This window comes from Gavialis gangeticus, unplaced genomic scaffold (assembly GCF_001723915.1).
Source record: "Gavialis gangeticus isolate Ggan-Ray unplaced genomic scaffold, GavGan_comp1, whole genome shotgun sequence".
In the NCBI taxonomy this organism is placed as follows: domain Eukaryota; kingdom Metazoa; phylum Chordata; order Crocodylia; family Gavialidae; genus Gavialis; species Gavialis gangeticus.
Window position 1 is genome coordinate 14953911 of NW_017729011.1, and position 9307 is coordinate 14963217.

At 51.9% G+C, this 9307-nt stretch overlaps 2 protein-coding genes across 3 annotated transcripts in view; one reads left to right on the forward strand and one right to left on the reverse strand.

Annotated features, from left to right (window-relative positions):
* The window catches only part of ZER1 (zyg-11 related cell cycle regulator), a 26507-nt gene extending 21540 nt beyond the window's left edge, over nt 1-4967 (reverse strand). Inside the window, exon 1 of one of the 2 annotated variants that reach the window (XM_019510601.1) lies at nt 4821-4967. The gene's annotated coding sequence lies outside the window, so the exon portion shown is untranslated. Of the gene's footprint in view, nt 1-1122; nt 1410-4820 lie in introns of those variants that run through there. The other variant, XM_019510602.1, reaches the window with a different exon arrangement.
* A 2278-nt stretch (nt 4968-7245) lies between these two features.
* TBC1D13 (TBC1 domain family member 13) overlaps nt 7246-9307 on the forward strand; it is a 9998-nt gene continuing 7936 nt past the window's right edge. The window contains exons 1-4 of the mRNA XM_019510603.1: nt 7246-7329; nt 7503-7576; nt 8388-8428; nt 8945-9006. Coding sequence (XP_019366148.1) covers nt 7307-7329; nt 7503-7576; nt 8388-8428; nt 8945-9006 — 200 coding nt within the window. The 5' untranslated portion in view covers nt 7246-7306. The remainder of the gene's footprint in view (nt 7330-7502; nt 7577-8387; nt 8429-8944; nt 9007-9307) is intronic.

Genomic DNA, 9307 nt, shown 5'->3' on the forward strand with positions numbered 1-9307 from the left:
AAAAAAACAAAACAAAAAAAACAAAACAAAACAAAAAAAAAAACTTTCGTCACCATAAGATGCATCTAACTGGGGAAGGGCATCTCTGAAAGGGAATGGGAGATACCACCTTCCCTGGGTCACTTAAAACTACACTTCACAAATCCAGAGAAACTAAACTGTAAAGACAATTGCCCCGCACAGACTGGCGGAGCTAAGCACCTTCCCTCTCTTGCTGAGGTCCATTATTCTGTTTCCAGCAGAGAGTCCGGTATCTGAAATCATTTGTCTGAAATGCTGGGTTAGCCAAATACAGACGTGGCACCAGCCACAACATGGCAACAAAAAGAGCTACGTTAATAACTGAAAGAACTGAAATAACCAGCATGCTGACAGAGACCATTAATGTACTGAGAAGAGGCCCTCCAGTGCAGCACGGCAGCCTCAGGCTGATGGAGCCAGGAGGAGAGAGGCACCTGAGGGTGGGTGTAGCTCAGGGGGAATAGTCCTTGCTTCTGAAGGAGCTGCCCTTGGTTTCCAGTCCCAGTCCTAGGGCCTATCTGCCAGGCTGGGTTCAAATGAACTTTCCAGTGAGCACAGAAATAATAACCAGCACACTGCCCTTGTGTTACTGGGCAGCCTGCACTGTCCCACTGTTCTACAGAGCTGGGCTCCCATGGATCACTGGGGCTCCAGAATGGCTCCAAAAGTGGCTGCCCAATGGCCTGGGAAGAGTCACAGCATCAGCCGGCTACTGTGGTGAGTAAGAGTGCTTCCTCCTGCAAAGGAACAGGTCCCAGGTTGCTGGGCAGTCAGCCAGCTCCTTGCAAGCAGAGCCATCCTTTGTAGGCATCTGGGGCCCTACTTCCCCCAGGAAGAGGTTGGCATGCATGGGGCAGCCCCTGGGACTTGAGAGAAGGCCAGCTTGGATGCGAGTCCAGGTCCTGCTGAACAACTAGTTAATGCATTAAGCTGCAATATCACTATCTTCTGGAGAAATGGGGACTGTGCTCCCCAGGTGGCAGAAGGTAACTTCCCCCAAGGGCCACAGCTGACCAATGGCAGACAGAACAACCTCTCTTGATTCTCAAGTTTCCCCTCTACCCCTCTCCACCTACCACTGACATTCCCCAAAATAATTACTGATGGAGAAGTTGGAAGATCAGCTGATTCCACCCACAGTAACTGTTGTGAAGAGCTGAGAGGTCTGAGAGCCATGTCACTCCATTCCCACGTCTGCAGAATGTCTTCAGCTACGCCCCAGTCTGTGCTCTTTGACCTGTGGTTCCACTGTGCTCAGTGCCTGGGAACACGGCAATGAGACGACTGCCTGATTTGCTCTCCCCTATCCTCTTCTGGGTAGGACTTCTTGAAGAGATCCTTGGCTTTTCCTCTCCATCATCACATCATGACAAGCCAAGCCGGTTAAGCATTTAACCCAACACTCTCCACTTTAGCCACTGGCCCCAGAGAAAGAAAGCAGCAGGCAGACATATTAGGCAAGTTCATCACATCAGACAAACACCCTCCACTTGACAGTGCTGCTCAGTTATGCTGCTGTCTTGGCCACGACTTCATTAGGCATGATCACTTTAAGCCAGGGATGAGGTAGCCTTTCAAATCCAGGCACCAAATGGTCTCAGTAGGAGATAGGAGCGCAGCTGTGGCTGAGTCTGCCTGGCAGCGCAGCCTCCCAGCCTTCTGCTCCCTCCCTTTGCTTTGGAATGGATTTCTGTGCAAACAAGAAGGCAGCACAAGTTGCAAATCAAAGCCCTTTTCTTCCTCCCATGTCTCATTAATACTCCTTTTGAGAATGTTCCTCAGTGCCAGGAACAAGAGACAGCCAAGGAACCAGCCCAGCATGGAAAGCAGGAAGGAGATCTGCAGACCTATGCTCTTTGTTCAGCAACACAGGAACCACCAGGATGAATCAGACCTAAGATCCACCTAGTCCAACCCCTGGAGGCTTCCTGGACAGAATCCAACCCTGGAGAAAGTGGGTGCCACTTCACTAACATCAACAGGAGCAGTCAGCTGTGCTGGTTTCAACTCCTACATTTTGAAACCACTTGGACCGAGTTGTAGGTTTCTCCTTTTCACAAGCATCCTTGGGAATAACCCTCCAGGAAAAGGCAGAATCCTCTGCCCATCCTTCAAATGCAAACTCCTCACTTCACCTACTGTACTGTGCTAAAGAATGCTTTAAACCCCTGTCTGGCAGAGAAGCAGGGCGGGGCCTCTGCTACTGGAGGTCCAAGATACAGAAAAGTCTCAAATGACAGCAACTGTGAACAGGCTTTACAGAAATAAAATAGAAACCAGCACAAGCAAAGAACTCATGCACAATCAGCTAGACGAGAGGCCAGAACCTCCCACTGCCTGGTCATCAAGTGTATTCCAGGGTAAGTTAATAGCAAGGGCAACCCCACAATGTGTCACATACACTAGTAAGATTCACTGTAGAGGGAATTACCAGTACATAAACAGAACTGGGGGAGAGGTCAGCCACATCACTGAAATGAACAGGCTGCCATTTAGCAAGCTCAGGAGAGAAGCCAAGAAATAAGGGAGCTGTTGAGATTGAAAAAGTCTCTCTCTGGAGAGATCTCTTCAGGTTAGGACTGAGGTGGGAGGGTGAGAGAAGCTGGAACCAAGCCACTTGTTCTAGGGATGGGATGACTTCACCTTGAGAGCCAGCGCTTTTTGCTCAGCGAACCAGGAGAACTACTGATTTAGGAATCCTTCTAGAGAGGCAACCTCAAAAGCAAGATCATGACTCCCTCGGGAGAGGTGTCTATAATTCCCACTGGTTCATCTAAGCCCTCAGGTCCCAGCCCCTGGAGCTAGGGCTTTTGCACTGCCTGTTGCTACATGCACCTGGAAATCTAACAAGTGCTGAGAATTTTCAGTCAGCTTCAACATGTGCCAGAGGGTAGAGGCTGGTTCCTCCTTTGTGTCTGTGTACTGCCTAGTGCACTCAAGTCCCAATGTTGATTAGAGCTTGTAAGGGGCTTCCACAATGTGATCAGATGCTTCTCGCATGCGAGAAAGTGACTGTGCTTTGACTCTTCATCCCTAAGAACTGCCAACAATACAGTATACAAAAGGCACCCGTCTAGTATGGGGTGATGGGCTTAAACTGTTGCAGTAAAACATCACCAGTGCAGAACGCCCCTCATGACCATTAACGACGTGCATTACACAGTGCCCAGAAGCCACAGCTGTGATTGTAGCTGCGTTGTGCTGGACCCTGCACAAAAACCAAGGAAAGACTGTTTCAACCTTGGAGGTCCAATACAGGAACAAGAGGCAGCAGATAGGCAGGGAGAGAAGGAAGCAAAGGAGGTAATTAATGGGATTGCCACAGCATTGCCTACGCTCACTAGAGGCAGACATGTTACTTTTTGTTATTAGAATAAGTGAAGCAGAGCTACAGATGAATCATTAGAAGGCTATTTGTCTAATCATTATCATAAAGCAGCTTTTCAATAACAAGCAAGGGATCTGCCTGGTGTGGGCATGTCTATGTGCATGCGGGAGGTGGGGGTGTTGAGATGTGTGGAAGATGTGGGAATCCAAGCAACAAGGCACAAAGGAATCCAGCAATTATTGTGAGCACAGCTGCATTGTGACTGCCCACCCTGGCAGATCCCCATCCAGCTTAGTGCCCTGAGGAACAAAGGATGATCTAGAGCAGTGGTTCCTCATCTGTGATACAGGTGCCACCAGTGGTACGCAGACAACCTGTCAGTGGTACGCATTAACAGATTTATTATAATTACTTTATATGACAAAAGTTTGCTGGTGGTACTTCAGGTTGTATCATTTTAAATTGGGGGTGCGCAATCTGTCAGAGTTTGGGAACTGCTGATCTAGAGGGAGCGAACAAACCTGTAAACCACAGCACCTCATGAGGTAGCCACCAGCCCTGCCTGACACGGAGGAGAGGTGTAAGATCACCCTTCTGGTATTCATAGGCAAGACCGAAACTGCAGGACTAGGAGACACAGCCTCCCTCTCCCCTGCCAGCCTTCCAGGCCCGAACAGCCTCCTGGATGGGGGCAGGTCATGGGTATTTCTGAGCCATGCTCAGCCTCAGTGACCTGCTCCAGCGGCTGTCACTCAGAGGGACGTGGTGTCCCGTGCCAGAGCTGGGAACCGCGGACTTCAGACTGAGACCTGCTCCCACGAGCTCTCGCTCCAGTCTGGTGCTTGAGGACAGGCCAGATTCACTGTCACTCGGTGTCAAGCAGCAGGTCCTTCACAATGACTGCTGCCAGGATGACCAGCAAGGCCGATCCCTTCAGCACCGTGCATCTGCCGGTGAGCAGATCACTGGGGAGGATCTGAGTCTACACATTTCACGAGCTCTGCCAGGGGTGGATGCTGAAGGGAAAAAGCTTTGTTACTTTATTTACGCAGCACATCAGGGCTGTAAAGTACCCTGCCAATACTAGGGGATGATCCTGGCAGCCAATCTGGCAAACAGGATCCCCCTTATTTCACAGGGAGGGAAACAGAGGCAGAACGGATGGAAGTGCCGGAGCTCAGATTCAAACCGAGACCTTCCCTTGCACCCCGGCGCTGCCCAGGCCGCCCCCCGGCGTCAGTGCGACAGCGGACGCTGCACCCGACTGCCGGAGAGGCTCCTCCTGAAACCGACAGCCGGCTCTCGCGGGCCCCACCGCCTGGGCCAGGCCGGGGCAGCTCCGGGAGGCAGCGCCTCTGCCCTTCCCGCCCCGGGCCCGCGCTCCCCTGCTCCCCTGGCCCCGATCCCGGGGGGCGGGGAGGGGAAGGCCCCCTCGGGGAGCCCCCGGTCCGAGCCCCGCGCCCGCACTCACCTGCCCGCGGCCCCGCCCGGCTGCCGGGGTCGGGGGGACGCAGGTTCGTTCCGCTTCCGGTGCCCGGGGGGGCCCGCACGCTCCTGGGGCCGCTCCCCCCCCGCCGCCGACCCCGCTGTCAACAAATCCAGCCGTCACTTCCGGCAGCTGGACAGTCCGGGACTGGAAGCCGTCGTGTCTTCCGCCGGAAGCAGCGTCCCGGACGGAACGCTGCCCGGCCTGGGGCCTCGGCTCCTCCTCGCCACGGCCCATGACACTGCACCCCGGCCCTTGTGGAGCCTGCGGGGTCCCAACCCGCAGTCACGCTGTGTGGTGGCCTCGTGACTTCACGTTGTGCCGTATTACATCAGACTAACACAGCACAAGTCTGGTACCCAAACGTATGAGGGCATGATGTCATTACAGTAGCGCGTGGTGGCGTGGCCCTATCAGGAGAACTCACTTCATGTTGTTACTGTGTCGGGGGTGGGGGGGAAGGCTTTGCCCTCACATAAGAAGGGGTTTTAAACCCAAAGGCTTGCTAAAGAAATGTTTTCCCAACTATGTGAGTTGGGCTAATAAAAGATTTCAGATTCACCCAAAGAACCGTGTCTGCCAGGGTCTAGTGCAGGCACTTAGGGCTCAAGTATAGATGAGTAATATAGCTGCATTAATGTATTTATATTGTAAATAGCAATCATATTGATTTGGAAGGACTTCTTTGAGGTGACTTTGCTGGACCTGTTGAAGGGCTCTTGGCTGGAGTCTTCTCAGGGGTCTTGGCTGCAGGTTTTCCTGGACTCTTGTCTGCTTTCTTAAAGAAAGTGTCCAAGGAAGTTTGGACAGATGTTCTCCAGGGAGATGGGCGACACAGCGAACTTGTTCGCTGGTGTGGGATGGCACCAGATCAAGCGTCGTAAAGACAAAACTGATGTCAGAAAGTCACAACAGGATGTTGATTTATAAATGTCATAAGTGCCATTTGTTGCAACTCAAAACATCTTAAGTCAAGCACTGTCTGTACTGTCTTCACTGTGTTTCCTCAGTGACAGAGCTTGAACTGATCCTGCCCCAGACCCCGTTCATGCTTGAGAACAAAGTAGAATTTGATCCTTGCTGGGTATATAGGAGGTGAGAGAGACTGTTCCTCTGTTCTGGGAAAATAATGCATGATAATTCCATATACACTAAAACCAGCAGCAGAAGATTCTTTGAACCAAAAAATGAGTGAATCCTGTTATCTCCAATGCCTGATGAAGGGTGTTTGTGCCTGAAATCTTGCAATTAAAGATTTTTTTTTGCAAAAATCTTGTTGGTCTAATAAAAAAATATCACCTCTACTACAAGCCCTGATTCCTGTTTGTTCTGGCACTGGAGATGGCAACTGAATTTCAGAAGGAACCAAAGCCTTCCTTAGTGCTATTAATGGAGGAAAAACTGGGGGCAACATAGTGAAACTATAACCCAGAGGGTGCAGTTCCACACGGTCCCATCTGAACTGATTCGTTCCAGTGTAAAAACTGCCTTCTCCATAGTGCAAATCCCAGTAGCCTCCATTAGATGTCCTTCAACTGATCTCTGTGGGTGTCATTTGAAGAACGACTATCTCCACGAAACAGCAGACCTCCATGTTGTGTCCTAAAACCTACTTAATCAAATGGATCCCGATTAAAAATTTGAAGGAGGGCTGGGTCGTTTCCAGCTATTTATTTTTTTTAAATGAAAATATATCTATTTCCAGCTAAGCCTTTCCATCCACCAACGATATTTAAGACCTTCAGCTCAGTTGTGTCCTCCTTAGGAACCCCCAGTTCCTTATCACTATCAAGTAGGAAACCTGTGTTTCTTTGTGGTGTGCTCTGGGCTGGTAGGAGCTGGCCAAAGAACCAGGATTTGGGCCATTTGGGTTGGAGGATTCATTCCATCTAAGCCAGGAGCGGGCAACTATTTTGGGCAGAGGGCCGCTTACTGAGTTTTGGCAAGCCATTGAGGGCTGCGTGACAGGCAGCCAGGGGCAGATAAATGTTAATTTTCTAATTTTTTTAGGGGCCCCGTGGGCTGGATAGAATGGCCTGGTGGGCTGTATCTGGCCCGCAGGCTGCATTTTGCCCACCCGTAGTCTAAGCGACATCACCAAAGACCTAAAAAACCTTTCTAGTGCCTCTCCCAACGACCCAAGAGAGGGACACTGAGGCCCTCTCTGCCCGCCTCAATCCCAGGACAGGCCAGGAACGAGGAGCAGCTGGCATCAACCTGCTCCCAAGGCCCTAAAAAAAGGCAAGTCCTGCCCTCCACGCCTTGCCCTGTGCGCTCGCAGGCCCGTGCCCAGGAGCCCCCCTAGTCGTCGCCCGGGCAGGAAGGGCTGCAGGACAAGCCCGGGAACGGGACGGGGCGGAGCGGGGCCGGGTTTCCCGCCGGAGCCTTGATCTCGCAGCGCCGGCGCGGGGCCGGGTTTCCCGCCGGAGCGCTTATCTCGGGGCGCAGGCGCGGGACAGCAGGAAGTCACCATGTCGAGTCTGCACAAGAGCAGGTGGGGCCGGCTCGGGCCGCCGCCGCCTGAGCTGAGGCTGCGGGTTTCTGGGGCTGAGGGTGGGGGCAGGTCCCCCCGGCCTCTGCTGCACCCGGTGCCGGTCAAGACCGCGTCCTTTCCTTTCCTTTCCCGCTCCGGGCCGGGCCGGGCTTGAGTGCGCTCGTCTCTTGCAGGATCGCGGAGTTTCGGGACGTGCTGGGCGAGGCCGAGGTGGCTCTGCCGAAGCTCCGCGCGCTCTGCTTCAGCGGTAAGGGGCTTGCCACTCGGGGGACCCCGGGCGTGCGGCGCCCTTGCCAAAAGAGACCCGGGCGTCTCTGAGTGCTGGGGTCTAGAGCAGCCCCCAAGCTTGGCAGCTGTGGTGAGCATGAAGGCCTGTGCTTCAGGCCCCTCCGTGGTGGAAACCGGGGTGTTGCTCCGCGGCAAGCGGTCCTGGGTGGTGGTTCCTGTCTTTTGGCACTTGCTTTCCTTCCAGAGCAGCCATGCTCTTTCCAGCGGGCGAGAGGAATTTGAAACGTTCGGCTTGAGGTGTCATGCTCCGCTCTAGAGGCCTCGCTAATGTTCAACAGTTAATGCTGGTCTCTCCCTTGCCAGCTCTGTGAATGTTTAACGAAGCAGAGCGATTTTTTTTTTTTTAATGGATGTAGTTGAAAGAGACGTGTGCTGTTTTGGAGGCTCTGAAACCTTGCTATCTCTTGGTGCTGTCTGAAGCTTTGGTGTGCTGACAAGCTCTTTCTCTCCTGTTTGCCACAAAATGGCTACTAATGTCTTCACTTGCGAGACCCTGGTTTGTGCCTCGCCTGGAGGATTCTTCCATCCTCCGGGAGAGCTTGTCATTTTCCTTGTGCTTCGTTCAGGCTCCTGTTCCTGTGGGAGTGGAGTGTGCAGATGACTCTTACTTTCCTAGATTAACTCTTTTGGGGAACCTGGAGCTTCTGAATGTCTCTAAAGCTTCTTGCCTGCTAGAAACACGCTGCCTTGCTGTTCACTTGGTTGCATCAGCATAATGCAGTGGAAGGGCTGGGGCTTACTGAAGTGACTGTTTGCCCGATGTTTCACAGGGATTCCTTTTGACGGCGGGCTGCGCTGCCTCTGCTGGAAGGTGGGTTTTTGCTTGGGGCTTTTCTCTTCTGTGAGTAACCCTCTGGATTGTTTTAATCTGGCAATGTATTGTGCACTGAAAACCAGAACCTTTTGATGGCTCTGACTGACTTATCGCCACCTTGGGAGTTGCTGTGAATCTACAGCCCTTGATGATTTTCGGAGTAGTCAGAAAAAGGGACTGGAAATAGTAATAACACTTCTCCCCACACAAACGTATCTGTCTGTGGTGCAAGCACAGCCCTGGTATTAAGCCAGGAGCTCAGCCCAACTAGAGTTTTGCTTCTTGTGTGGAATTCCTTCCACACACCTTTGCACAGAGTGATGGTAAAACATGACCCTTGCTCCTTCCCACTCCCCCAACTCTGCAAATAACCAGTGGGTGTTCAAGAAACTCCAGTCTTCCTCAAGGAGCCAGTTCAGATTCCAACAACCTTCCCCATTAGGTTAGCAGTTTTGGTGGTTTGTTAACACTGTCTGATCCAAGGAGTAATGTGTGCTTGGCTCTTCTATTCAGATCCTTTTGAACTACCTCCCAGTGGACAAAGCAGTATGGAGTTCTCTGCTGAAGAAGCAGAGGTATAGATGCCCTCACTTCCTCTTTCTTTTTGTCCTTATGTTACAATAGTTCCTAGTGTTTGGGGGTGGAAAGGGGAGCAGGCATACAGCACTTTCCTAAATAGTGGTGTAAACTTGCATGCCTTTGCCTGGAAGAATGGGTTTTCTTGCCCCTGTTGTCTTGGAGAGAGAAGCTGGCTGAATACCTCCTGGAAGAGGAAGGTCAGCTGTTCTCTGGCTGAGCAGGATGGCTCTGAGACCTCTGTCCAAGTTTAGCTGGATGTTTTTTTTTTTTTTTTTTTTTTTTTTTTTTTTTCCTTTT